Source organism: Archocentrus centrarchus, chromosome 13, assembly GCF_007364275.1.
Source record: "Archocentrus centrarchus isolate MPI-CPG fArcCen1 chromosome 13, fArcCen1, whole genome shotgun sequence".
NCBI classification, from domain to species: domain Eukaryota; kingdom Metazoa; phylum Chordata; class Actinopteri; order Cichliformes; family Cichlidae; genus Archocentrus; species Archocentrus centrarchus.
The window spans coordinates 27,041,668-27,069,120 of NC_044358.1; the positions used below are offsets into that span (position 1 = coordinate 27,041,668).

A 27,453-nucleotide genomic window follows, 5' to 3' on the forward strand; every position below is an offset into this window, starting at 1 on the left:
CAGGCTCAGCATTAACGATCATTCATTTTCACTTATTATGACTAAAATACCATTCATGTTCTTTTCCCGCTTGCCTCTACACATGCTTATCATTTTTAGCGGGATGAGCCAGTTACTTTGAATTAATTCATCCTGTGTCACAGATACTGATGAGCTGGCGGTGATTTATGTGGGAGTAAAGTAAACGCCTGTGTGGATGTATGAGCACGTATGCTTGTATGAAAGACAGGGATGGAGACAGCGCCATAATTCATTGAAGCTGTCTTGAGAATTGATGGGAGCCTAGGCTGAGCACCAGGTGCTGCCATTTTCGGTGAAGTGATGGAGTTTAAATTTTTCTTTGCCCCCACCAGAGAACCAGACACATAGCAGCTATTCTGCTGTGAATGTCGAGCTGCACCGGTGAAGAGACTGAATATACATTCAGGTGTGAAGGCACTTGCAAAGGTTAAGAGATGGTCTAAGAAAAGAAACTGTTCAAAGGCTCATTAACACTCATACACACACACACACACACACATGCATGCACACACACAAATACACATCTGTTTACACATCCTTTTTGCTCAAAGGCAGTGTTTTCATTTTCTGTGATTTAGCAGTAGTAATCAGCACCATCAGATATTTCCCCCTCTCTGACTCAAATGAACTGTGACTCAGCAAAATCAAAGCCCCATAAATTTATTGGTTCCATTAAAATCTTAATCAGGTAAAACAGTCTAATTACAAGGGAGAAAAAAAGAGCATTTATTCTTATTCGTTGTGTTTTGTATGTTTGCAGGTCATTTACAACTCTTAATAAATCTATCCAGACAATACAGGGATTCACAAAAGCAGTGGAGTGCTGATCTATCTGTGCTGTCTTTTTTTTTGCATTACTGACTCTTGTCATGGCTCTCCAGAGGCTCTACAGCCTTTACAGAATGATCTCTGCCGTTCTGTCCGGCTTTTGACAGAAGCTGGCAATACACTACAGAATGCATATTTCTATTTCTGTCATCATGTTTGACCCAGAGGGATTTATCCTTCCATGAAGGAATGAATGTTCTTTTCTCGTTTTCCTCAAAGCTTTACTTCACTGCTACCACTTGAACGATTCCTGAATTCAGTTGTAGCGTCACACTCGTGGCAGCGACAGTGACAGAGCTGTCAACCAGCTTATGATCGGTTAGCTTCTAAAGCCATCTGTCTAGTGGAGTAAATAAGGTCTTACAGGAAAGGCTAACTAGTCTTTCATGTTTGTTTTTTGTCAGCTCTAAATTTAAAACCACAGTCTGACTTATACTTGGCCATCAGGCAGCTATTACGGTTAATTGTTAGGATCTTCTCACATCCTGCCCGGTGGGTAATTGACTGGTTAAAACTCTCCTATGAACATCACTCCCACTCTTAGCATCACAGACTCTAAATATCAATAGGTGTGCAAGCAGAATATGTTTTAAGTTAATCCACTGTCCTTTTAAAGTAACCCGCACTGCAGACCATGTTACTGCATGAAAAACACCGCACCATCATTAACTTAGGTGAGCCCACTGCTTTGGCACATCACAGTGTGGGCATAAATATGCACAGCCAAACCAGGCAGCACTGTAAGATAATGGTGCTGCACCGGCCAATCAAAAGTGCACCTTCCTGCAGTAACGGGAACTTTCCCGTAGGCAGTTCCCCTATTTACCTGGCAGTTTTTACAAGAGTACTAAACATTGCTAGTCTAAGCCTTTTCAAGGGTTTTAATTAGAAAAGCAGTGTTTTCGCATCTGATAAGCCACAAATGTCATGGATTTATTACTTGAGTGCTTTACATTTTACCGTCTCACCAGTATCTATTTAAGCGTGCCATCATCAACTCCGCAGTTGCAAAAATGTACCAACTGACAGTGGAGTGGAAAGTTCTGCAGGTGATGCACTAACTTTTTAAACAATGAAGCAGCCATTTAATTTCAATAAAGGTCATCATTCTACCAAGAGCAGTGCAAAGTGGTGGGCCAAAAACGAACAGACCCGATGAGGGAGTGTGAAGGAGCAAGTAATCCACTCACAAAAATAATACGGTGTGGTGTAAGCACAGGCTTTACGGATGTGTTTCTCGGAAATGGGATGGCAATTTAGATCAAAGAGAGGCGGCTGAAGGAAAATCAATATGTTTTTGATATATGGGTGAACTCTTACATTAGAAATAACTGGGGACTGTGTGTGTCCTCAGTGTGTCCCAGTTTGTGTGAGGCTACAGGTACTTATTAAAGCCCTTAAAGTCATATTTTAACATTCATTTACAATATGATATGTAGTAGCTTGAATCCTAGAGAGAATATAGAAAAAAAGAAAGAGAAATGAAACCACATCTGTGTCTGTGCACTGCTCAGAAATGACAGAGATGTTTTTTTGACTGTGTACTGATCGCTGTATAGAAATGCGACACAACACCTCAAACAATGCAAAATATGCTCACCGTGTGACTTGTTTTAGAGGTGGCCAAGTTGGGATTTCCCTCCTCTCTTCCCTGCGACACTTCACTTAAGTTGTGCTCTGTTTTAACAAAATCAGACCAGTGATATGTGGGGCTTGGCTCTAAACATTCGGGGTGAGGATGCAGTGAAGATCTGCAGGACAGGAGCCAAAGCTTTGGCACCATGCTCACGGCTTTGAGCCATCCACCCACGCCAATTAGGCACTTGTTCTGATAGCACCCCCCCCATTCCAAATAAGTGAACACTCCTAGCAGCAGCTATCACAACCAAAACAGGCACAAAATAAGATGTTTTTTTGTTTGTTTGCTTGCTTGCATGCTTGTTTTTTTGTGTGTGTTAAATTTAGCCAAATTTGCAGTTAACTGCATGCTTGCAAACCTTAGTAAGTCACATTTATGTGATTCACTTCAATGTTCTCCACCCAAAAGGTTGCACTCTGAAAGGCAGACATATGTATTCCACAAGGCCATCCACAAAATTACCTATGTCCATCCCTTTCAGCAAAATTGAATAGAAGTGTGGAATGGGCCCAGTAAAATTAAAGAATTTCTCACTGAAGGAAGCATAAAAGAAAATTGTAAATACCTTGAAAGATGCCTGGTCCTGTCCTTTTTCTTTAATTAATGCAAAAGAACATGTTCAAGTTAAAAAATGTTTCCTCCCCTCTGCCATTCTTAAACCAATTTTGTAAATGCCAACATTCATACTGTGAGGCGGCAGCTACCTCTCCCTTCACAGTCACCTTTTTCTGATGAACTTCAAATTTTTGATGCATTGAATAGACACCCTGAATGTTTAAAGACTCCAACAGACTAACCCATGCTAGTATAGCCAGGGCGCAATGAATCATACTCCATGCTGTCTTTACATGACAACAAATGCTCGTAAAAATAAGCCATTTTGTCTGAAGTTAAAATATTTGCCAGCAGCTACTGAGAATTGATGGCCGTTAGTCTGCTTGATTGGGGCCTTGGTTTTAGCTCAGCTGACTCAAGAGAAAGAGGAGTGGGCAGGCTACTTTGCACTGATGAATTGCTTTCAGACTTTGCTCAATCCCTGTCCCACTGGGTTGGAAAAGAGGAGCATCAGTATGCCAGTGGATGAAGTAAAAGACTTGACTGTACACACAGGAGAATGAACTTAAAGCTCAACATTGTAACACCAAGCCAGCTGTTCAGACTGCTTGTTTTTGTATTTATTCACCATCATTTTTCTCATTTGGCATCTGCCACTCCCAAACTCACCTAGCCATGTCTGCTTTCATCAATCTGAGTGCTCCTGTGTCAGATTCTCCACGGGCTTCTCTTTTATGCTTTGTGGATCATGCTGACATTGGCGCAGCCTGTCGGTGGAACCCTTTAGTAAACAACTTCTGTGCTTTCGGTTCGTCCGATGTCATTGTGCAGCGCGTATCTGTTGTTGCTAATGTATTAACAACAAGAATGTGGTGGCTGCTTCTTTTAGCATTTCATGTCAGCATCGACAGCATTTTGGCCAGTCTGCAGTGCCAAGTGTGTTTGTGCCAAAGTTTAGAAAATAATTCATTGTTTTATCCATTAATATACAAACTCAAACCTGTCACACATGGCAATTTTTTTTGCTTTTTTTCTAGCTGTTGTGTTTGAGGTAAGTAGATTTTTTTCTTCTGCAGCTCCTAAATCCTCTGTTGTATTGTCTCAGCTAGTTGTGCATTTGCACTTAGGTTGCTGTTGTTTTAAAGCAGTGTGCCTCTGCAGTGCTGAAACTCAATAAAGGGACATCATGCAAAGGATATTTTATACATTGTCTTAATATGCAGACAGACACACTCTGTGTACAACATAAAGAATATGGTAACAACATTTTTGTGCCCACATGCTGTTAACAGTTACTGCCCGAGACAGCTGTCATCACCTTTCTTCTCGTATTCACAACCAATGTGCAGAGTACTCTCTGGTTTACTCTCTGGCTTACACTCTCTCTCATTCTCATTAATGGAAAGTTGTTTTATGAGGAACTATAGGAAACCACTGAATTTACTGAGATTATGGAAAATTCCACAATACCACATTTGACCACCTGAGAACCTCCAGTTGCTCAGGAAAAAAAGTGTATTCTGGTAAGTGGTTGCTGGAGGCTGTTAGCTGTTCCACACTTTAATCAGTCTCATTGATCCTTGCAATCACTTTGGTCACTAGCAGATTGCCACAGTTATCCTTTGTCAGTATGGAAGAAGTAAATTTGTTTGCAAAGGCTCAAACTAACCACTGAGTGGAAGTAAAACTTTAAAAAGAAGAATGTTCATATTCAAATAAATAAAAATGACACCTTACTATTAAACCAACACGTTTTAAAAGGTGCAACTTTTACTTTGAAGGTGAACATTCTTTGTTTCCAGTTTGCGTCACACTCTTCACAATTTCTCTAGTTTGCCATACGAACTATGGGCGACCGTGGCAATCTGCTACCAAGCAAAGCAATTGCAAGGAGGTTTTTGGTGCAGCACTTTATACCTCTTTGCAGCTAATTTCATCTAGCGACGAGAAAGGGCTTACCTCTCACAATCACTCCTAACTGGTCAGGGAATACTCCTTTTTCCCTAGCAACTAGAGGCTGCCACATGGTCCCCACCTGATCTCTAAGCTTGTGTGACTGGGATCTTACGTGACATAGTTACACCCATTTATTTTTTGATGTCCCTCTTGTCCCAGTCAGTAGCAGGTCTGCAGAGAAATAATATCACAAGCAAGAACTCAAGATTAGAGCTTCAATTATTGTCTCTTTATGTTAGTGTTGCCACCTCGTGGGTTCTATTTACAAGAAAGACAGCATTTTCATGTTTGCTTCCCAGCTGAAGGCTTTTACACTCATGGTCCTTATATCAAAGGCTCTATTAAAGCCATCCTTATATTACAATTATTGACTGCACCCCACTGAAATTTCCATTTATAGCTATTTCTCTTTACTGACCACTAGTTGCAACAGAAACTACATAAACTGCTGTCTAAATGCATTAAGTCATACTGTCAAACTTTTTACAGGCCAGTAGAGTCATCCTCAGCATTCAGCCTCAGATTAATGAGACTTAACACATCGGTCCACTCGCACACATTATGATGGGAGTGCATACTTTATAATTACATTATGTGACACCAGGAAATCAGTTTCTTGTCACCAGGTCTTCCGTGAGCAAGGTTTTCTAATTATGTAAGATAGCACCTCCGTTTCCTTCGGCAGTTCACACCACAGGGCTTGCGGATGAGATTGATTAAAGTGTGGAACCAGCAATTCCATTTGCCATGCAGTCAGACAAGCAAACAGATTGGCTTTGGTGTAGTTCGCAGTCATGCTGCTCCAAGTGAATAAAGCCCCTATTAGACAAGCATAATGCACACTATTTTCATCTGCTGGCATACACAAGTGCATGAGTGTTTAGGCACACACAGGTACATGCACCCAAATGCACATGCTCACACATAAACAGGGAATATGTGATACTGAAATAGGCTGTGATATCTGTTTAGTTCCTGTGCTAATTAATGTCAAATCAACCATCACATTAGCAGGAAATTATGTTTTTATTATCTTGAAAATACCAAATTAGTTAAGTGTTAGTTATTAAAAAAAAGAATATTACAAAAGGGCTGAGGCTGCTGTAATGATGGCTTTGAAATTAAAAGAAGATGCTGTTTCTCTATGGATGAAATATGTATGACTGTCTTTGATGGCATTAAGTATGATCTATTGACATGACCTGACCTGACCTTGACTGTACTTGGACGCCACAACTGAAAAATAAAAATAAAAGTATTTTTAAATCCCTGATCTCAGTCCTTTTGGCCTCTCACTGTAAATAGATGGCAAGCTGTGCAAAGCCCATTAGATTGAAAAGCAGCTGAATGGAGGTGCTGAGAGAGGGCAGTCCTTTATATTTTCCAATTGGGAGGTCCATGACCTTCCCATTTATTGTTCCGTACTTTATATATAAATTGAGCTCTTTATTTGAATTACACTCTTTGATTGAGTAGTATGGTTTCTGTTTTAATGAGGCACAGGAGTCTGTAATACTTAATCTGGAATTTTTACACTAAGTCACATGTAAACCAGTGAGTCAAAGCTGGTATATTAAAGAAAAAGAATGGTGCTAAAAACTGGAGAGTGCTAGAGTCAATGTCCCACAGAAGAGTTTGAGTGGCTTATGAGGCTGCTTTATTGTGGTATGTTTCTGAAAAGCATCCAAGTGTACCACCTGGCCAAACTGGCTCCTTGGTCGATGCAGTCGTAAAGCCCTATACAAGCTGGCATTAATGCATAGCCCTCTTTGTGTGCGTTGTTGTGTTTTCAAGAAAAAACAAATGAGAACCAGCCTGAAAATATATAGGGGTGGGATAAGGTGGATCAGCCAACCAAACATAATAAGACAAGCAAACACCTAACAAGGTTTTTGATGGAGAGGTTACTTCCACTGTATAGAGAGAGGAGAATGGTTGTAATGAATATGTTGGCATCCTGGGTCTTTGACCCAGTGTTTTGTGTTCTAGACTTTTACTTTCTATTTATGTCTCTGTTTAACTCTTAGTTTATGGTTGTTCTGCAGTTTCATATCCTTTCTGAGAGATTTCCTTATGCTTACATTCATATGTTTTAGTTGTAATTTTCTGAATCTAGTTCTATGTAGTTATTTGTATTTAATCTTTTGCCACCTATGTTCTTCTTGTCATCGCCACACCCCTGTGTTCCCATGTCTGTTTTGTCCCTCGGTGTCGTAGTCCCTTGGCCCTTGGTGTTTCTCTGTGTTCCCGCCTCCCCGTGTTGTGTCAAGCCTGCAGTTCTGTGTGCACTGTGCTCCGTTTTGCTTCTCCTTGTCTCATTAGTTAATTCTGTTCACCTGTTCTCCCCGGCTGTCGCCACTCTCCCTTCGTTACCTCTTGTGTATTTATTGTCTGCGTTTCCCCTTGCCCTTTGTCACGTCGTCCACTTTAGGTAGTGTGTTTCCAGGTTCCGGGTTTTCCCCCGTATTCCTAGTTTGTTTAATTATTAGCTCCAGTTGAGCTTTTCTAGTTTCCTTGTTCCTGATGTGCAACCAGCAATAAAGCTGTATATTTCTGAGTTCACGCTTTGCCTCCTGAGTCCTGCGTTTGGGTCCTTATCCTGCCTGCCACACTGCCAAACCGTGACAGAATAATCTAAAAGCCTGAGCAGTTCTAGTAAAGAAATGCTTACACTCATGTCAGCTTCCAGATATAAAAGAACAAAATAACTCGAATGATACTGACTGGATATGAACTCTTAAACATTTAACATTAAATTAAATTCATTTCCATCTTTATTTATATAATCTATATAGGACGAGTTTAGAATAACAGCTGTCTCAAGGCACTCATAAGGTTAAAAAAAAAAACAGAACCTTCAGTATTAGCAAGGCAACTGCAACAGTCCTACAATCCCCTATGAGTAAACACTTGATAACAGTGAAGAACTTCATTATAACAGCTAGAGACCTCCTAAAGGAGCAGGCTCAGGGAGGAGCGCCCATCTGCCACAACCAGTTTGGTGATGAGGGAAACAGAAGAGAGAAAAGGAGAGCACAGATAGATCACGAACAACAGCCATGTGAACAATGATTTAAAGAGCCACTTGTTTGCCTGAATAACTCAAAAATATTGTATTTGATGTAATTTAAAGAAAAAGCATATAGCGTGATGTATATAATGTACATTAACAGAGAAAGCCCGAAAGTGTCTGAATATAAACAGGTCAAACATTTACATTCATACGATCGCACTTTTTATTCTCTGAGGTGTAGCTTCATCAGACCTGCTGAGGCCATAAAAATGACTTTGTCATTACCAAAACAGTTTGATTCTATGAAGTGCTGTACACATGGCATTAACTCTTTACCCTTAAGGGGTACCATCTTATTAAGGAGAGGGTATCTGCCCCACACAGTAATAACTACTGAGAACACATATGTGCAGTAGCCAATATGAATATAGATTATGTTGTTCTTGTCCTTGTTTCCATTTGGATAAAAGTCACGTTAAATCACTGTAGAGTATCTGGACTCTTTAAAACCCTTTTATTCGATCAAAGGCTGAGACACACTGACCCCCCTCCATGCCTCCTCCCAGATAATGGATTCTCTTCCAATCAAAGTTGGCAAGTACTTTACCATTAATTACCTCATATAGAAGGAGAAGCCCTAGTTTATTTGATCTGTATTTAGCACTTGGCATGACGGAAAGGGAGATGCACCCATTGAGTTAATAGAGGGGCCAGGCGATCTTTCAATAAGATAATGAATTTTTTACCCTTGACTGCCACTTTCCAGGAACACATTGAGCTTCTGTATGATTACATCATTAAAAATATTGTTCAAAAGATAGGAAACTGCAGCAAGCAAACGTCTGAGCTTGTAAACATTTCCACTTTGGTTTGAATCACATTTACAGGATAGATAAGCCCGACCTCCAAATGCAGGACTCATAAAGACAGAAACTTTCATGACAGCAGTGACATTGTATATGGCTCTAAAAGAGTCCTGAAAGGAAATATATACTCTAAAGATGGTGGTCTCACACTTGTCCTTTTTTCTGGGCTTGCTGTATCCTTAACATCCGCGCGTTGGTTCAAGTGTTATTAAAGCCTTAACGGTGTGTAACTTTTTCACATGTAGAATTAGAAATATGAGGGAAATTGCTCTTAAACCTTTTTTGGGACAAAGTGGCTTTTATCAGATTTGAGTGGTGATGCAGTTTTCATTGTCCATTGACCACTGAAGTTGAAGTCATTAATTTAAATAGGGTGTTACTAAGCTGACTGCATGTATGTTTCTGCAAGAGCGGGTGCTCATGGTACTGTTTGCTTATAAAACAAAGGTGACAATATTGCAGTGCTTCATGCAATCTTTTACTTTCTTTATGTGACTCACAATATTAGCTGAGTTCATATAGTTTAAACAAATTAGTTTCACTGTTCATGTTGACAGTGTAACAATTAAAATCAGCATGACATGTTAATTAAAGGATGACATCTGAGAGGTGTTAAAAAAAAAAACCTCACAGGATCATATTCCTCTGCTGTGTGCCGTCATCGCAGAGGAATTTTTGTTTCATGACTACTTTTCAGTGGACCTCTCTTTCACAGTCCAGATGCCGCCATGCCTCAGCATACCTTCTGGCAACTCATTGATTGGTTTCAAAGGATCAAACTTCAGCTCATGTATTCTCTGCGTGAAAACAGCCCTGCTTGTTTGCCAGCTGTCACGTATTGACCACTGTAAAATGTCAATTCCTGTGGGACCAGAACCTGCCAGAATTACTGATTTTTACTTACTTCTTTGGGTAGCTTTCACTGTGAATTAAAACAATTACCTTAAATACAAATATTGTATTGACATTTTTTTTTTCTTGCAGCTTTAAGGAGGTGATATTGGATTTTTTTTCTTAAACGAAAACAGTACCCACTAATGAAAAGACCAAAGAAACAAATAATGTGGCTTCATACGCACATCTGGGTATCAAACTGGGGGAATTTACGGCTCTTGAGATGCAGAATGTTCCACTATGTTTACCAGCTGTTCTCTGAATTCTAAATGTTTGATAGTGGGACTCGTTGGGCTTTAGAGCTTTTACACATAAACACTGAAAAGCCTGTTTCTTCTGAAAACATGGCCTCAAAAAGAGATTAGTGAGCCAAAATCGTCAAGCCTTGGCTATGAAACCAAAACAATCAGCTGAAAGACACTAAAGTCAAATTACACATCAGAGAGGCCTTTATATCATGTCCTGCCACAGTACAGTTTGTTTGCTTTACTGTTGTTTGCTTGTTTGTTGTTACTATTTTTTATATTTATTAGCATTCATGTCTGTATGTGCTCCATCATGATTCATGTTGTTTTTTGTCATCACAATAACCTTTCTGCATACTGTAATTCAAGCCATCTGAGAGGAAATTAGCCTCCTCTGACTGTTTCCATGCTTTAGAAAAGCCTGTGACATGAGACTAGCCAGTCAAACGTCTTTCAAGCCAGTTCCAAGTGAGTAGTATAAAGAAGTCCACACAGGAACCAAGACGTGTTGCTGGTTCAAGCAGGAGACGTTCATCTGGAAGAGCAAGTGCTGAAACCAGTGTGAAGATAAAAGTCAGTTCTGATAAATTGTTAGCTGTTTGAAGACTGTGCTTGTGTGATTTTGGGGGGGGGGGTTAGGGCAGAGAGGAGAGAGCTCATGAAAGATGTTTTGAACAGAGTGCAAGACTTTTTTTTTTTCTTGCACAATAAAACAATAAAAAGTTTGCTATACTTCCATCCATCCATTTTCTTCCACTTATCCAGTTCAGGGTTGGAGCCTTTTCCAGCAAATGTTGGGGTAAACCCTGGACAGGTTGCCAGTCCATTGCAGGGCCATCACAGAAAGACAGACAGCCATTCACACCACTCACATTCACACCTGTAGTCAATTTAGAATTGCCAGTTAATCTAACCTAATCATATGGAAACATGCAAACCCCACACAGAAAGGCCCCAGCCGGCTGGTTGATTTGAACCCAGGACCTGTGAGTGAATCTTACTCTTGATGTTATTATACTGTCCAAAAAGAATACCAGTTATAATATTAAGCTTTTGTAAGCTGTACATAATCAAGAAAGTAATCTGTTAGGTCCTTGAAGAAACAAATATGTCCTTTGTCCGCAGCTTTAACAGCCAGAGGTGAGCGCCACCTCAGATGACCTTCCACAACTACTCCCTGCCTGTTCACAAAGCATTCAGTGGGCTGTAGATATTGACTTGCTGTGACTTGGCACTGTGATGGTATCAGATGAGTGGGTATGTCTCATCTTTGTGAGTGAGAGTTAGCGGATGTTTATTCAGCTGTGTGATCAGTGGGGAAAAGGTCACTTCAAACATGTTCCAGCTCTGTGTGCACATCTGAGCATTTAATTCTGATACGATAAGACTTGAGAGTTAGAACATGAGACCCATGGTTTTCTCCAATATAGGACAAGCTATAGTACATTTACCTTTCAGCCATGTTGTACTTAACTGTTTTTTTGTTTTTGTTTTTGTTTTTTGTTTTTTTTTTGGGGGGGGGGGGGTGTTGGGCCTTATTAATTTCACACTTTTCCGGGTTGGTTACTTTTATCTCCTGCTTGTGCTTCAGCTGCAGATGTAATCGATTTAACTTAAGAACCTTTGTGCTTGCCCAGTGTAATTACAGTAATTACAAAGCCTGCTTTCAGACATCTGCTGCTCACTTTATTATGTTTTACTTTTCCTGACTCCATACTTTCGGAGGTGCCTTGCATTTCGTATTAATATTTGTTCTTGCAGCCTGCTGATGTAATTTAGTCAAAAGTTGATTAAGTTGCCAATACAAATTTTTTAAATTGCTGCAGCTTTGTAATGAATAGGCACTTAAATGATTGTTGATATATTACTGACTTCTTGTGGTTCTAACGAGTATTGATGCAAGATCGAGTCAGTGGGTCAAGCCACACAATTTCATGTTAAAATCGAATTCACGGGTGGACTGATAATCATAACTATGAGCCAGAATGGGGAAGGCGTATGCCATTCTGTCTCTTTCCTTTCTGACAACACAGTAAACAGATGATGTTTGCTCTGCCTGCATAATTGCTCATCATGACAGTTTGACACCTGTGCCGTTTAAAGGTCACGGAGTAAGTTCATAATGTTATTCCAGGAAAAAATCTGAGCATGCATACAAATATACCACTCCTTAGTTATGATGTGTTGTGGATTGATTTTTTAATAACCATCTGCAGCCTTATTGTGGTGGAATTACATTATTTTTTTTCTACATAAAAATAAAAAGAAAGCATCATCTATATCCAATCCCTTTATAATTGGCTTAGCTAAGCCATGTACGAGATAGGAATCAGTTCTTCTGATTATAATGCTACTGCGCTGCAACAAATATTGCATAGAGAATGCACATAAATCATTTTGGAGAATAACATGCTGTCTTGTCATTTTTTTAATGTTCTTGTGACAAACTGATTTAATTTTGCAGACCTACACAGTGTAGCTTCTTTGGAAAGCTGCTGCAGTGACTGGAGTTTTAGGGGTCTAGTGTGCCTCTTTTTTTTTTTTTTTTTTATGAAATTATGTTTTTAATTCTTGTGCTGCATGAAAGAGGATTTTATGAGTTTTAGGTTTTTTAGTGTTCTTGAAAATACCTTTGAATTGGTGAAAGATTTCCAAGCTTTTAAGATTTCAAGGTTTTATCATACAGATCCATTATTTACGTTACGTAGCACTTCACATTTTAGAAATGTTAAATATCCCCCACTCTAAAAGCTACTTGCCAAAGTGTATGGATTTATTAAGGATAATACTGTTCCACTGTAGGTACTCAAGATTAATGGAGGAAGGTGTTCACACAAAGTCAAATAAGCACCAGTCCTAATAAAGCCGTGCACCTTGGGAGCTGCTTTCTGTAGAATAGACTTTTTTGCAGAAGGGAAAAAGTATGTCTTTAAATTCTTTAACGGAATGGCAAAAGGCCGTCTTCATTTGGAAAATATTTCACTTACCGGTGAGAATACAGTAAATGTGTTTTGTTCTTTTTTTTCAGTCAGCCTCACAACACAATGCCCTTGTATCTTCCTTTTTTACCCAGCTGCCATCCTCGATGACCCTATGGAGTGCAGCAGAGGAGAGCGTTTGGCTATCACGCTGGCCAAAGATAGCATCAACAGGAACAGTAACCGCTCCACCACTGGCAAGCTGGAGGTGGACATCTTTGAACTGTTGAGAGACAGCGAATACGAGATGGGGGAAACAAGTAAGTAACAAAGGAAATAAGTTAAGGAAAAGCTAGTACTTAGGTGTGTTTGTTCATGCGGGTGCGAGTCTGTTGGTCAAAATGTGTGTTCAGTCAGAGAAAAAGAAGAAGAAAAAAAAGCATCTCTGATTTTTTAAAAACGGGCAAATCTCTCATTACATATCACATCCACTGTTATCTTTACATACAGCTTTCGCTTGCTCTTTCTGGAAGTATACAAAATATATTTGTCTGGTGAAAAAATATTTGGGTCAAACTGAACAAACAAATGTTAAAGAATATGTGGTAGACTGGAGCACAGAAGGAGTTCTCATAACAGATTTTAATACCTGGTGGTTAAACACCCTTTGACCACTGCAGGTACTACAGGTGACCTTCAACTGTGATGTCACTGCAGCACCATCACCGCGCCTACTGGCACACCAAATAATAATGCAACTGCCACTATAATCCAGGTCTTATTTAGACCGCCGTGGGATTCCCACTAATTTGTAATGTGACAAATGTATCACTGAGGGTGACTCCATTAATACAAGCTAGAGTACGTATTTGTTATCAGTGGTATCAGCACTTACCCGCAACATCGGTGTACTGTCTGGTGACTTGTTGCGTCACACCTCACTGTTTATCGGTTCGATTTTTAAATTTTTTAATGAAAACACCCAAAATCAATACAGCGCAGCGTGTGTGTTCAAAAAGTGCAGGCATTGATTTTCAATATGACACATTCCTACTTCAGTGGTGCCTGCCTAATACGTGGAAACAGCACTTTACTAACCGCAGCCACAACAAACTGTTTTACTTTCTCTGCCTGGGCTACGACAAGCCCTCTCTCAGTATGGTTCCTGTAGTGTGTTTGTGCGCGTGCATGTGTTCCTGCGTGTGTGCGTGCATGTCTAAAGGAATGTGTGTAGCTGTGTACAAGCTGGATTTTGTGTATATTGTGCAAAATGTTTTGTGTGTGAAAATGTGAGTATGTAATTAGAGCCAGGAATTGGATTAGGGACGGATCAGCGGCCGCAGTTAGATGAAAATATCACAGAGTGAGCGCTACCTGCAAAGAAAGGTCCAATCCCCACCATCAATGCATTCTCTTCTGGCTGTTCAGTAGATACTCCTTGGACTGGTTGCTGCATAAACCATTCTACCATAAACAGCTGTTCTTTCATATATACAAAAATGGAACTGAAGCAGTCATTAGGAATAGTCCTCCTGCCTTCTTGAAGGACATTCGAAGCTCTTCTTTGGATGTTGGCTGCCTTTTGTTCTGTTCTCTATCAAAATGATCCCACACTGCTTCAATAACAGTGAGGTCTGGGCTCTGGGGAGGCCAATCTATTATATATTCAACTAAAGAAATGGCTGCCTAAAGACAGAATTTAAAACGGGTTCTCTGCTAAGTTGTCTGTTGTGGGTAGACACAACACTGGTTTATCACTTGAGTTATGTGTCCTTTTTATGCTTGAATCATTCATACAGGTCAGACAAAAAAGATGTTCCTCTGAAAGTGGTCAGGTAGAAGGACTGGACTGAAAATGAGTGAAAAAGCAGCAAATGTCCAAAGAAAAACTTTGAAAGTCCTCCAGAACAAAGAACATTTCCTCGGAGCACTTTAACTTACTTTTATTTACAAGAAAGTCTGGCTCCTTGGAAGCAAAATACAAAGAAACGAGGGCTGGCTCAAGACTTTGGCACAATACTGTATATATTGTGCATAAAGCTGTATATCATTAAATGATTTACTGAAAAACTGCCAACTGAAACTGGCAGTATTTCTATCATAAGAAATTGTAATGTGTGTTTCTTTGTACATTTTGTGTGTCCATCGTGTAACTTGCTAAGCATTTCTCAGGTCTACTTCATTCATTAGAGGCTTCCACTACCTTGTGTTGATCAGTGAAAATCAATATTAAATGGGGATAATGGCCTTCAGATGACCTTATGACCTCCTGACTCATCACCGAACTGCAGTGACATGCACAGTTCTGGAAATCAGCAGATGCATATGTAAAATATAAAGTATAAAAATATTATTATGCAAATACTTGCTTTCAAGGAGAAAAGGACGCTTGTGTTTATGGTAGTTATGGCCACCCAGTTAGTTTTTAAGGTTGTCATTTCACTGGATGTATTTATATTATTGAACAGTTTCTGTTGGTGTTTACCTCTCCTTCCAGATAAGGTGAATCCAATTCTTTCACCTTCACCCTCAGAAAAAGAACACTCTGGCACGTTCGTCCAAGTTAAAAAAAATAAAAAAAAAACAGTAGCCTCACCAGCCGTGAGGCCTTCAAAGATGAAAATCTTCATAGCAGAGGTCCCCAGTGTCATCCACTGAGTCAGGTTATCATCAGAAAGGGGCTCTGCTGAGTTTGACTTCTTGTGATCAAATAAAGCAGAAGGGAGCAATTATTTTTCCCGAGGGGCCACATGAGAAACTGGGACTGTTGTGGACAGCTGCACGAATAAACTTACAAAGAGATCAAATTAATACTGAACAGAATTGAGTTATTAGTGTAGACCTCCACCCCTGAAATAAAAGGAGTCCTACTCAAAAAATAAGTAAATAAATAAATCCGTCACATGCAGTGCTGCTGTGACAGTACATTAATGGGTCCTTTGGCACTGAGATTGTGGTCCAGGTGGAAAGAAATAAACTGTGGTGAGGGGGTAAGACTTTTTACTCCCTTTCACACATACACACACACACACACACACACACACACACACACACACACACACACACACACACACACACACATATGCACAGACTAAACACAGACCATGAACATTTGGACAGCTAAATATTTGTGTCCTTTGGGCTCTATCCTTTTGCACTTTTAATCCATTAATAAGATAATGGATACCGTATTTAAGGGCCTACCCATTATGTGAATAATCCTTTGTAGTCAGCAACCACCTGATGTCCTGGTCTCTATTCTTATAGCCCTTGTCTGCTCCTATGTTTTCAGTTATGGCTTGTTGTGGCGTCTCGCTGCTTACAGTGAGGTCAGTTGATTGACTCACTGAATGAAGGATACTCAGATCCTCTAACTGGATCAGAACGCTCCCATAAACCTATGTATTTGTGCATTTGCTTGAAGGAATGTGTGCTAATTCCACTGCAAGACATCCAATACAAACTCAGGCCACTATGTTTTAAAGTGGGAGTTGTCTGCTTTGAGTCGTGAGCTGTTCTTTTCTCTTTTTTGTGTGTGTGTTTTTTTTTGTTTTAAGGCATTGACCTTTCTTCTACAGCCCCATCCATATTTTTTTTGAATTTTTTTTGTTTTTGAGGCATGCTAGTTTGATGTGTTTGGGCCTGTAACCACACTTAGATTTCACTCAATATACTTTATATGTGGAAGCATTTATGTATGTTGTATCAGAACAATAGGAGCAGATAACCTATAAGACTGTTTAGTTTAAGTGTTTGTTTTGAAACCTTGCAATTTGGGCCTTAGACATTAAAATGATTATATCTCACACAGTGTTTTTTTTTCTTCCAACAAAACAAATGTAAGTGTCCAAATATTTCAGGAATGGCCCACATATTTACACACCCAAAATGCTCACTGTGCACAAAGAGAGCAAATGAAAGTGTCACCAGGGCCGAGAGCATTCTGGCTTGCAGTCAAATCACTCAGCTTTATAATTCAGTGAAGCCATTACAGACAGGTGCAAACAAAAGTGTGGGTGTGTACATGTGAGTGCGTGCGCGTGCGCTGTATACGTGTGTGTTATTTTTTTCGTGTAAGATGCCATTGTATTCATGTCTTACAAGCCCCATGGGTGACTAGCAGATTACTTATTAATCATTCGATTCGCTGCCTCTGGATGCACCGCACACGCCTGGAAACGTTTCCCTTTTGCCTGTTTTACACTGGCGGCTGGTTAATGCTCAGCAATGTCCCAATAACAGCCACCAAATAACCCTCACACACACACACACACACACACACATTTTGTGTGCACATGCTCGAACAATAACAGTATATAATTTCCGTACATGTGTCTTCCTTACACCCTGGACAGCAGTATGTTTATTACAAGCCAGGGATTATAAAGACAAGAATTGGCATTCTTTTCCAGTATGGGGGATTAAAGCATGTGGCCTGTGTACATGGCAAAGGAAAGACACTGTTACTGAAATGTTTCTGTCTACAGATGTGTTTTAAACCCCAAAGGTATAGCCATTAAATCAATCCTTGTAAATGTTGAATCTGAAAAACAAGATGAGATGTGTGTGTGTGTGTGTGTGTGTGTGTGTGTGTGTGTGTGTGTGTGTGTGTGTGTATGTGTGTGTGTGTGTGTGTGTGTGTGTGTGTGTGTGTGTGTGTGTGTGTGTGTGTGTGTGTGTGTATGTGTATGTGTGTGTGTGTGTGTGTGTGTCACTTTTGGGGGGGTATTATTGCATTCATGTGCAAATTATCGAATGCCAGATTTTATATTTTCAGCCTCCAGATATTGCTGCTTGTCATATTTTCCCATCTCTTCTTTTCACCGACTCCCACTCTGTTTATCTGTCATTGTCTTCTCCTGTTTTGACTGTATATCTTTCCGTCTTCATATGTGAGAGTAGATCATGTAAATATCGCTAACAAGTCAAAACTCCAAAGGCATAAAGAGCTTAGGATTCTCTCGTATGCGCAGTATAGACAAATGCATCTGTCCCTGTGTACATTTCCCTTACACTTGTAGTTTCCAGTTCCCTTGAGGCAGTAGGAATGCTGGTTCAGGTTGCTATCTGTTTAGAGGCAGTCATCGTATGGATCCATTAACATCGGGCTGAAGAAGGCCTTTTTTTAAAATGCCTGACCTAACACCAACTGCCTCACTTTACTGTAATTATCTCTGTTACCTCTCATTGCCCCTGCTTATATCTCTGTGCTCCTCCTCTGTTTTCTTTTAGTGTGCCAGATCATGTCTAAAGGGGTAGTGGCGGTCCTTGGTCCATCTGCCAGTCCAGCTTCCAACTCAATCATCAGCAATATATGTGGAGAGAAGGAGGTAAGTTCCAACCAGCTGGCCTGTGGCTGGTGTCATGTTACTCAGCCTGCCAGAAAAAAAGGGGCAGATTTACAGTTTGTAAAACCCTCTTTTGGTTTTAAGAAAACCTGCTGTTACTGTTAGGGTTCATTAAATGTGTGCAATGAAAAGTTAAGAATGCAGAGATGTGAACTCAGTTATACACATATTGTATTTGTACAAGTTTTCCTTTTGTAAAGAAAAATCTTTCAATGACAGATAAAATATAATTTCCAAAAGTTTGCAGTTCTCGATTGATTGCTAACTGTGCCATTGTTTAACACCAGAAAGAGCGCATATTAACCCATTTTGTACTTGACATGGCTGCTATAGGTGCTGATAGGAGGACACGCCACTGAGAGCAAAGGCTGTAATAGAAGGGAGGGAATTTTCTTTGCTTATGGTAATTTATCTGGAATGCCAGAAGAAGGCATTATCATAACAAAACGGAAAGCCCAGTATTGTAAATTTTCTGGAGGAAATCAACACTTACCAGGACTCTCCAACTAAAAGTTATAACACTGCACCAAAAATCTTTGCAAAGGTGAGCAGAGCTTTAATAAGGTTGTGCCTTTTATGTAAGTACTGTTGTACATGTCTTTCAGCTTCATTTAAATTTCCAGTTGTTTGTCAGGACCGCAGACAGCAGGCAGTTTTTCCTTTAAACTGCAGTTGTTAGTTCAATAATAAACGTAGCCTACCAGTCAGAGCTTGATGAGTGTAACTTTTCCCTTGTGCACCTTCTGAGATGACTTTCTAAATTTCCTCAGAGGAACGCACCTTTCACCCAGCTGTCACTGACTTATTTCTGTCAGATTAAAGTACCAAGCTGTGCCTCTGTTTGCGGTAGATCGCTCACACCCTCATCGGGTCTGCTCGTTTGTGTCCCGGTCTTGTTTTTGCCTCCAGTTGTAAACTGCATTGTTCATACTGACATGAAGTAGATGGGCTGTGTTAATAAATTTGCACATTGCTATTAGATCACCCATAGATCCTTCCCCTCTCATCTGTTTTTCTTTTTTTTTTTTTCTGATTGCAGCTTCATATTACTTTGCCCTACTTAGTAAATCTGGCCCAAAGAGCTTGAAACATTGATGCTCATTAGTGACTATGTGGCTTTAGTAGGAGACTTAGGGGGAAAGAAATCCAAGTTGTTAGTGAAAATGATGAAATTCTACAGTGTCATAATTTTCCATTTGAATCCAACTCAAGTCAAAATATTGCTGGAGATTTTTTTTTCCTCTCAAATATATTTGATTAATATTTTTAAAAGTTATAATAACAATAAAATATACATATAAAAAGAAAAAAGATATAAAAAGAAAGCATAGAGAAAATTGTACTCTTTAAGAATCACTTGCATTGATCCAAATCTCTCACAAATTTCAAAATAGTTCCCAAACCTTTTCAATTAGTTGTTAGATTTTTGTCTTTGTATACACTCACTGGCCACTTTTTTTTAGGTCCACCTGGCTAGTGCCAGGTTGGACCCTCTTTTGTGGCACAGATTTCACAAGGTGCTGGAAACATTCCTCAGGTATTTTGGTCCATATTGACATGATAACATCACACAGATTTGTTGGGTTCACACCCGCGATGAGAATCTCCTGTTCCACCACATCCCAAAGGTCCCCACTGTTATGTTCAAGAAACCAGGCTGAGATGATTTGAGCTTTGTGACAAAGTGCATTATCCTGCTGGAAGCATCCATCTGAAGGTGGGTACAATGTGGTTATAAAGTGGTTATAAAAAGATGGACGTAGTCAGCAACAATGCGGTGGTACAGCAACAAGGCTGTGGTATTTAAATGATGCTCTACACACCATTACACCACCAGGAGCCTGAATCGTTGATAAAAGGCTGAATGGATTCATGCCTTCATGTTGTTTACACCAAATTCTGATCTTATGATCTGAATGCTGCAGCAGAAATCGAGTCTCATCAGACCAGGCAGTGTTTTTCCAGTTTTCTTTTGTCCAATTCCGGTGAGCCTGTGTGAATTGTAGCCTTAATTTCCTGTTCTTGGGGGACAGGAGTGGCACCCAGCGTGGTCTTCTGCTGCTGTAGCCCGTGTGCTTCAAGGTTCGGTGTGTTGTGCATTCAGAGATGCTTTTGGCATCACCCAGAGAACTGCCACCCATTGGACAGTTTCTCTTTTTTTGGACCATTCTCTGTAAACCCTAGAGATGGTCATGTGGGAAAATCCCAGTAGAGCTGCAGTTTGCTAGACCAGCCCATCTTGCACCAACAACCATACCACATTCAAAGTCACTTCAATCACCTTCAATTCGTCCCCATTCTGATGCTCAGGTTGAACTTCAGCAGGTCATCTTGACAAAGTTTACATGTCTAAGTGTGTTGCAGATATCTGCATTAACGTGCCTAAAGAAGTGAGCAGTGAATGTATATGTTATTCTTTTAGTCTCAGTCACTGCATATCATTTAGTCTGCGTATTTTGTTTTGTTTTGTTTTTTGTTTTTTTGGTTGGTTAGTTGTTTTTCCCACAACAGCTCTGATCTGCTGATCTGTTCTGCTTTTTTAGGATTTAAAATTTGAGGTTCATTCATGTTTGTTGATTTTGATGAGGACTGTGTTCTTTTGGATACAAACCAAGCAGAAATGGTTTTGGGGTAATTGGAACTTCTTTTGACATAATTTTCTCATATGTCTGTGTTACTGCCTTCCAAAATGTTTTAATCTTTCTGCCAAACACTGAGATACAGTATTCCATTAGCCTTTGTACTGCTGCATATGTTCGCATATGGCATACCGAAATAAACATGGCCTTCACTCTCGCAGTATTTTAAAAATGTTTGTCCCTAGTGTTGGAGCAGAATTAGGAAATATGCTCTAAATATGCTGCATTTTTCTCAGAAAAATTATCAGAACTGGTTATTGTGGAGATCTTAACTGGACATCAAGAGAACAGTGAATGCTTTACTCAGAATAATTAGAAAGTAAAACAATGATTCCTGCACATTTATATAGATACAAGAAAAATACCAGTTTGGTTGTTTTTTTAATTTGTCAAAAACAGCATATAGTCTTTTATATCAGGATATTTACCAGATGACAACACAGATGTTTTTATTATATTGGTACAATTTAAAAAGCTATAATTTCTTATCTGAACACTCTTTTAATATCACTGATTGGATTTGGCACAGAGCTTCAATGTATCTAAATAGATCCCAGTTGGATGCTAATTGGTTGTCTGAACTCTGACATGGTTTGTTTTGCTGCCTGATGTCAAGATACAGTGCGCCTCCAAACGAGACAAAACTATAAACTAGATAAAAATCCATTATAAATAAGAAATTATGTGCATGTTTACAAAATGTATATGTGATAGGATCTTTGCTTTGATGTTAAGTCAATAAACAATAACTGTCAAGAAAATCATAATTACTTTTTCTTGTAATTACATAAAACGTTTCATGGATTTTCATTTTAGTAAGTGAATGTATTTATTATATTCTCTGTTTCATAAAGGCGGGTTTTGTCAGCCCTGCAGTGCTTGTTTGACACATATATTTAGCAATTTTATTACAACATATATTTTTTATGTTATAATATTTATATATTATATATTAAATTTGATTATACATTTTTTAAAAATTCTATGGTATAATATTTTATAGTATAATATGTGTATTATTCATATAACAGATTTGTTAGATGTCATATTTTGAACAATTTAAATATGTAAAATGAAGAATAATCAAATAATACAAATATATACATTGTAACATTAATGATAAATTATAGCCATAGAATACTTAATACCCAACAGATTGCTTCATAAAGTGTCTCATAACATGATGATTCTCACCCGGATTTCATCTTTTTATCCCCACATTGTTGCTGTCTGCTCTGCTGCGCTATTTTCTAGACTGAAAGTGTTTTTATAGTGACTTATTTCAATAACTTGATCGACAGTCAGCGGCCGCTCAGCTGCACCAGGAAGATTAGAAATTTCTGATGACGTTACAATACACAACATGCAAACACTAAATGTCAACAAACGTGCGCACGGTAAGCGTAGTAAGGTCACCTTTTGGTGCTCAATTGAACTGTCAAATGGACACATTAATACAATTGTGGGATGCTCACAGTGCACTAGGCAATGTTTATGCAAAGTTTCAAGATTGGTCCACTCATCTAAGAGGAGATAGAGAGTATACATGCATACAGTATGTATGCATGTATGAGAGGTATGTAAGCATGCCACCTGTCTTTACTTTGTCCATTCAGTTTGTACTCCTGTTTTGTTGTTCTCTGCCATAATTAGATTTTGTCTGCAGTGAAGTCAACTTTTCAACTGCAGGACTTTGATCAGTACAACTACTAAAAGACCCTCCATTGCCATACTACCCCCAGTACAGTACAGCATGTCTTTGTAATGAGACATCAGTCTGTTAGAGTGGCATGCAAACCAGGACTCCCTGCTGTTAAAAATCTCTGGTGGCACTGACTGGCGGGGCAGACAGCTTTGAAACACTGACTATGGTAATACTACTGTATGAATATTAAAGACCCCCGTGAAGAGAAAATGCACATTTTGAATGGTTAACTGATAAATGCAGTATAGAAATAAAATACTCTAAGGAGTTGATACCATCTGCAAAGATCTGCAGTTTCTCTGGCTCAAATTTCATCTTTATTTATGCCCTCTCATTGTGATCCGGGTTGTACAATCATCTGGATTACCAGAATTCTTTGTAGCTCAGCCAATCGTGCCTGTTTGTCACAGAGACTGACAGGATTATAAGATCTGCTGTTGTCATATTAATTTAATCCTTGTGTAACACTTAATTAAGCAGTAATTTTTATCGGGCCTTGGCCGGTCGCATACAGCTCGGCCAGCTTTGATACCAGTTCTTTAGCCTGAATAGCTTCAGTATTTAAACCACTAATAATTCTGTTATATTACACTGAAAGGGGAATATATATATATATATATATATATATAATGTGGTACCCCACATTACTTGATGGCTTCATAGAAACATTTGCACTGGGCTTGTGCTTATGCTAGCTGGGTGTCCATCTCCAGCTGTTGTGTAAATGTAACACTCCTACATCCTCTATCAGTCTTGACAACTGTCTCCTCCGAACAGGACTTCTTTTTTTATTTTCCGGAGGCACGACACTGTGCCGAGAGCTGCTTTCTGTTCACATCTTTGGAACTCAGTCCCTTTACTTGTTCTTCTATTTTAATCCCTAATTTATTAAACTCCACTAATATTCTTTAATGTCGAACAAACAAATGTTACTGTAGAAGTAGAACTGACTGCAGTGGCGTCATGCTCTCGGTTATTTTTAGCTATAATTCCCTTTTTATCAGAGGCACGTAATGTTTACGTTTGGATTGATGGCAATGCATAAAACAAACTTCGGCTCAAAACTGTGCCAAGAATGCGATAAGTGTTGCAACAGAGTCTATCTCCCGCTCGACCACTGATAAACAACAACCAGATCCTTTAAGAAAAGGGAGCAAAATGGCACTATATAAAAATGGCATTACTAGTTAAAGTCCTGCATAAAATTACATTAGCAGATGGTCTAAGAGTACCTGTAAGTACCTATAATTTAGGAAATTGGCCCTGCTGAGAGATGTACTTTTATATTCTGCAATATACCACTGGATTACTGCATAAATAACTAAGTAGCCTTTTACCGCTATAGATGGCAAAGGTGGAGTTTTTTGTCCACTTTTGGTCAGTGCAGCCGAGTAGAAGAATAAGGTAGCATAAAATGCTCAAGGATTTGTACATGTTTCAGTACCTGAAGATACAGTATGTGAGTCGCTGCTTTTTACATATAGTTGATTGGTACACTGGTGATCAGCACTGACATTTTTCTTTAGTGAACAAGAAAGCAGACCCCCTGCTTTGTCTCTGCGAGTTTTGATCAGACTCAGGGAGGAGCTTTTGAAATGTTTCCTGTAAAAGCATGTTTATTTAGAAAGCTGTGGGAGGCTTAGACAGGACCACAGAAAGAACCACAACATCCTCATATATGGGAAATGTGTCGAGATTGAAAAACGGAATTATCCTTTAACTCAGCGGCCCTCACCTGGATGTCATCAGGAGTTAGGAGTGTGCAGATTTGTATTCAAATCAAACACCACACTGGCTGATTTTGCCGATTAAGTCCTTCATCTCAGGCTTAAGGTATGCAAATCAGCCTAGTCAGCTCTGTGTGTGTGTGTGTGTGTGTGTGTGTGTGTGTGTGTGTGTGTGTGTGTGTGTGTGTGTGTGTGTGTGTGTGTGTGTGTGTTTGTGTGTGTGTGTGTGTGTGTGCGTGTGTGTGTGTGTGTTCTCTGTCTTTGCAGAGAAGGTCACCTTGCTCATTCTGATGGGAATGCCTGGTGATGGCATTCACCAGTATGGCCTTATAAAAACTATAAGCTTGCTAACAATTAGAACATACAAACAATAACACTAATTTGGATATTAAGACAGGATATACTTTAATACAGAATGTAAACACAATGAAGGTGAAATTCTAACATCTATCAAAACCCCTGTCTGTGTAGTAGCTGAAGAAGATTCATACCCTAAAGAAACAATAAGATTTTTTTTTTTTTTAAATCTCAGATTAGAATACAGACAGATTTTGCAATTATCATAAAGGTCATGCAAATAAAGAGGCTAAAGTCTATGTTAAAGCTGCATCATTTTACACCAAGTAAATGTTTTCCTGCTGAGAGAACTGAAGCCAAAGAGTAAACAGAAATTCTTCATGAAATAATGTAAACCTCTACTCTTCGTTTGAAAGGCAAATAGTCTGCAGCGTACCTCTGTGGACCGCTCAGGAGGACAGGAGTAAATTAGATGCCGGAGAACAAAACCAAAGGGAGTCCAGGTGTTGTGCGGCATGATCAAGGGCTTTGTGAGCAAAACAGATATTAATTTTTGCTTTAAAGCCATTTCATGAAGCAAACATTCCTATTTCATAAAAATAAAAGGTTGTTGATCAGACAGACTCAAAATAACAAATAACACAACAATAGCAAAATGAAAGGAAAGTAATATGATACCTATGATACTTACTAGAGTAGATGTGATTTTGTGTGTGCGTGTGTGTGTGTGCGCGCGCGCACCTGTCCACTCTGTACAACAGGTTCTGACCACCTAATCCCTCACTGTGAGTGTAAAGCCACAGATGCTGCTTCAGCCCCAGCTCGTGGTTACCTTGGACACTGACAGCAATATTGTGTCTGACAGACCCCACCAGGTGATCAGCACATCGTTTACCAGTCTCTATCAATCACTCCCTGGCTTCCACTGCTGTTGCGGAGGCCACTTTCACCGAGGAGAGAGACAGGGGAGTGGAACTGAGTCATCTGGGTTTCACACTAATGGTGACTAATATAGAAAGAGCTACTGCAGAGAGGTGATTGACTGCGTACAGGCTGAGGGTTTGTTATCATCTGAGAGAATGTGACAGCAAACCTTGTGACCAGGACTTCCAAAAATAACGGCAGAATAATGCTGCATGTGTTGGAAGCCTCTTGTTGCTTTAAAGTGATTTTAACAGGAGTATGCAGTGGGGGTCCTTGTACTATTGCTATATTTCCTTTGAATCTCAAAGATAAGAAATCAGATTTGTATTCATAATTTAGAAGTGGTGACTTGGAAGAAATAGATTCAAGGAGTTTTAATCCCCCTATCAGATATCCCTAAGGCTCCATTTACAATGCCTAGGTTGCACTTTAAGTTATTTTCATAGTAAAGCGTGGACAAAGGTCATTTAGCTACTGGCCATTACAAGATTTTAAAATAATTGATCAAATGTCAATGAATACATTTTTATATGGTTCCTATTTTATCTGAATTTGTTTCCATGCCACTGATGATCTCATACCCTGTTTTTATCTCTTGCTTCCTTTCCTCGACCACAGAGGATGAAACGTGCTGTATCCCTCTGTCTGCTGGAATGGAGAAACATAATACTCTATGACTTCAACATGTGTCAGGAGTTTTCATGAATATTTATGCTATGTCTGATGTCCAGAGGTTGCTTTAGGCTTGGAAAGCCATCTGCTTGTAGGAGTACAGAGAGATTATCCAGCTGCATTTCCACAGGGTGGTGCTCAGGTTGGATTTAGAGGTGAACCAGAGGTCTGCTGGGCAAACAGAGGCCATGCTGGCAACACTGAGAGATTTACACTGTTATCCACGCATAGACACACACGCACAATAACTCAAGAATTTACTTTTATGTGGGTATTGAGAAAACTGTTTTTAATTGCTTGCAACTTGAATGTCACCTAACCCAAGTACTAGATTAGTTGTGCTTTTAAGGTGTCTTTATCACTCCCTCGCTCTGTTGCAGTAGCTCTCCCCTTCTCATGTTCTGCCTCTCCCTCTTCTTCCCTGTCTCCTGTGATACAGAGTTTTGGTGCATTGTGTGTGCTTTCGTTGAGAAAGTGGTGAAAAACTCATTCAGCCCCAGTGAAAATGAATCTGTACCTCTCTCTTCTGAGCGTGAGTTTATTTCCAAGATAGTTTGGAGTCAAAACGTATTTCTCAAGATTACTTTATTAGTAGGCAAATGAAATCCATAGGATTCTTCCACATGGCCAGACAGAAGCAATTGTTGAACAGGAACATCAGACAAAGCTGAGGCACAGTTGATTGCTTGCGTATGGTTATTGAACAAAGTTAAAAACCTACTTTCAGAGCGGAAGATTTTGCAGGTTCCATGCTTCATTTGTATATTTTATTATGTAGCATTCATTAAAAAAAAAAGAATAGAAACCTCACACTTTGAATATCTGAAATAGATCTCAGTGTTCATTTGTTTATCCACCCTCATGTACAGATGCTGAACCTGCAGAGTTTGTGTTCAGTACGTGGTGAGTTGTCCAAACTGATTTAAATGGGTGAGTTATCCAACAGCACGTGGTGCACAATTGCTTTTTGTCACTTGATTAGCCAAATAGCCAACCCAGAAAATCCTCTCTGGCCAGAGACCATTTATATGGTAGCTGTGTTCATTTTGGATGCTTTAGTGTCTCCCTTCCAGATGTTTCACCACAGTCAGTCATACCAGAGCCAGAATACTACAGCCCCTGTTCATGTACAGCAATCTGTCAGTTTACCTTTTACACAATTACACACGAGTTACTGTCTTACACGCTATCATGCCCTATACCATT

At 39.5% G+C, this 27,453-nt stretch overlaps 1 protein-coding gene across 1 annotated transcript in view; it reads left to right on the top strand.

The window, feature by feature from the left end:
• Positions 1–27,453, top strand: part of grik4 (glutamate receptor, ionotropic, kainate 4) — a 252,268-nt gene that overhangs the window by 106,179 nt on the left and 118,636 nt on the right. The window contains exons 3-4 of the mRNA XM_030744322.1: positions 13,091–13,255; positions 18,168–18,265. Of these exons, the coding sequence (XP_030600182.1) occupies positions 13,091–13,255; positions 18,168–18,265 (263 nt within the window). The remainder of the gene's footprint in view (positions 1–13,090; positions 13,256–18,167; positions 18,266–27,453) is intronic.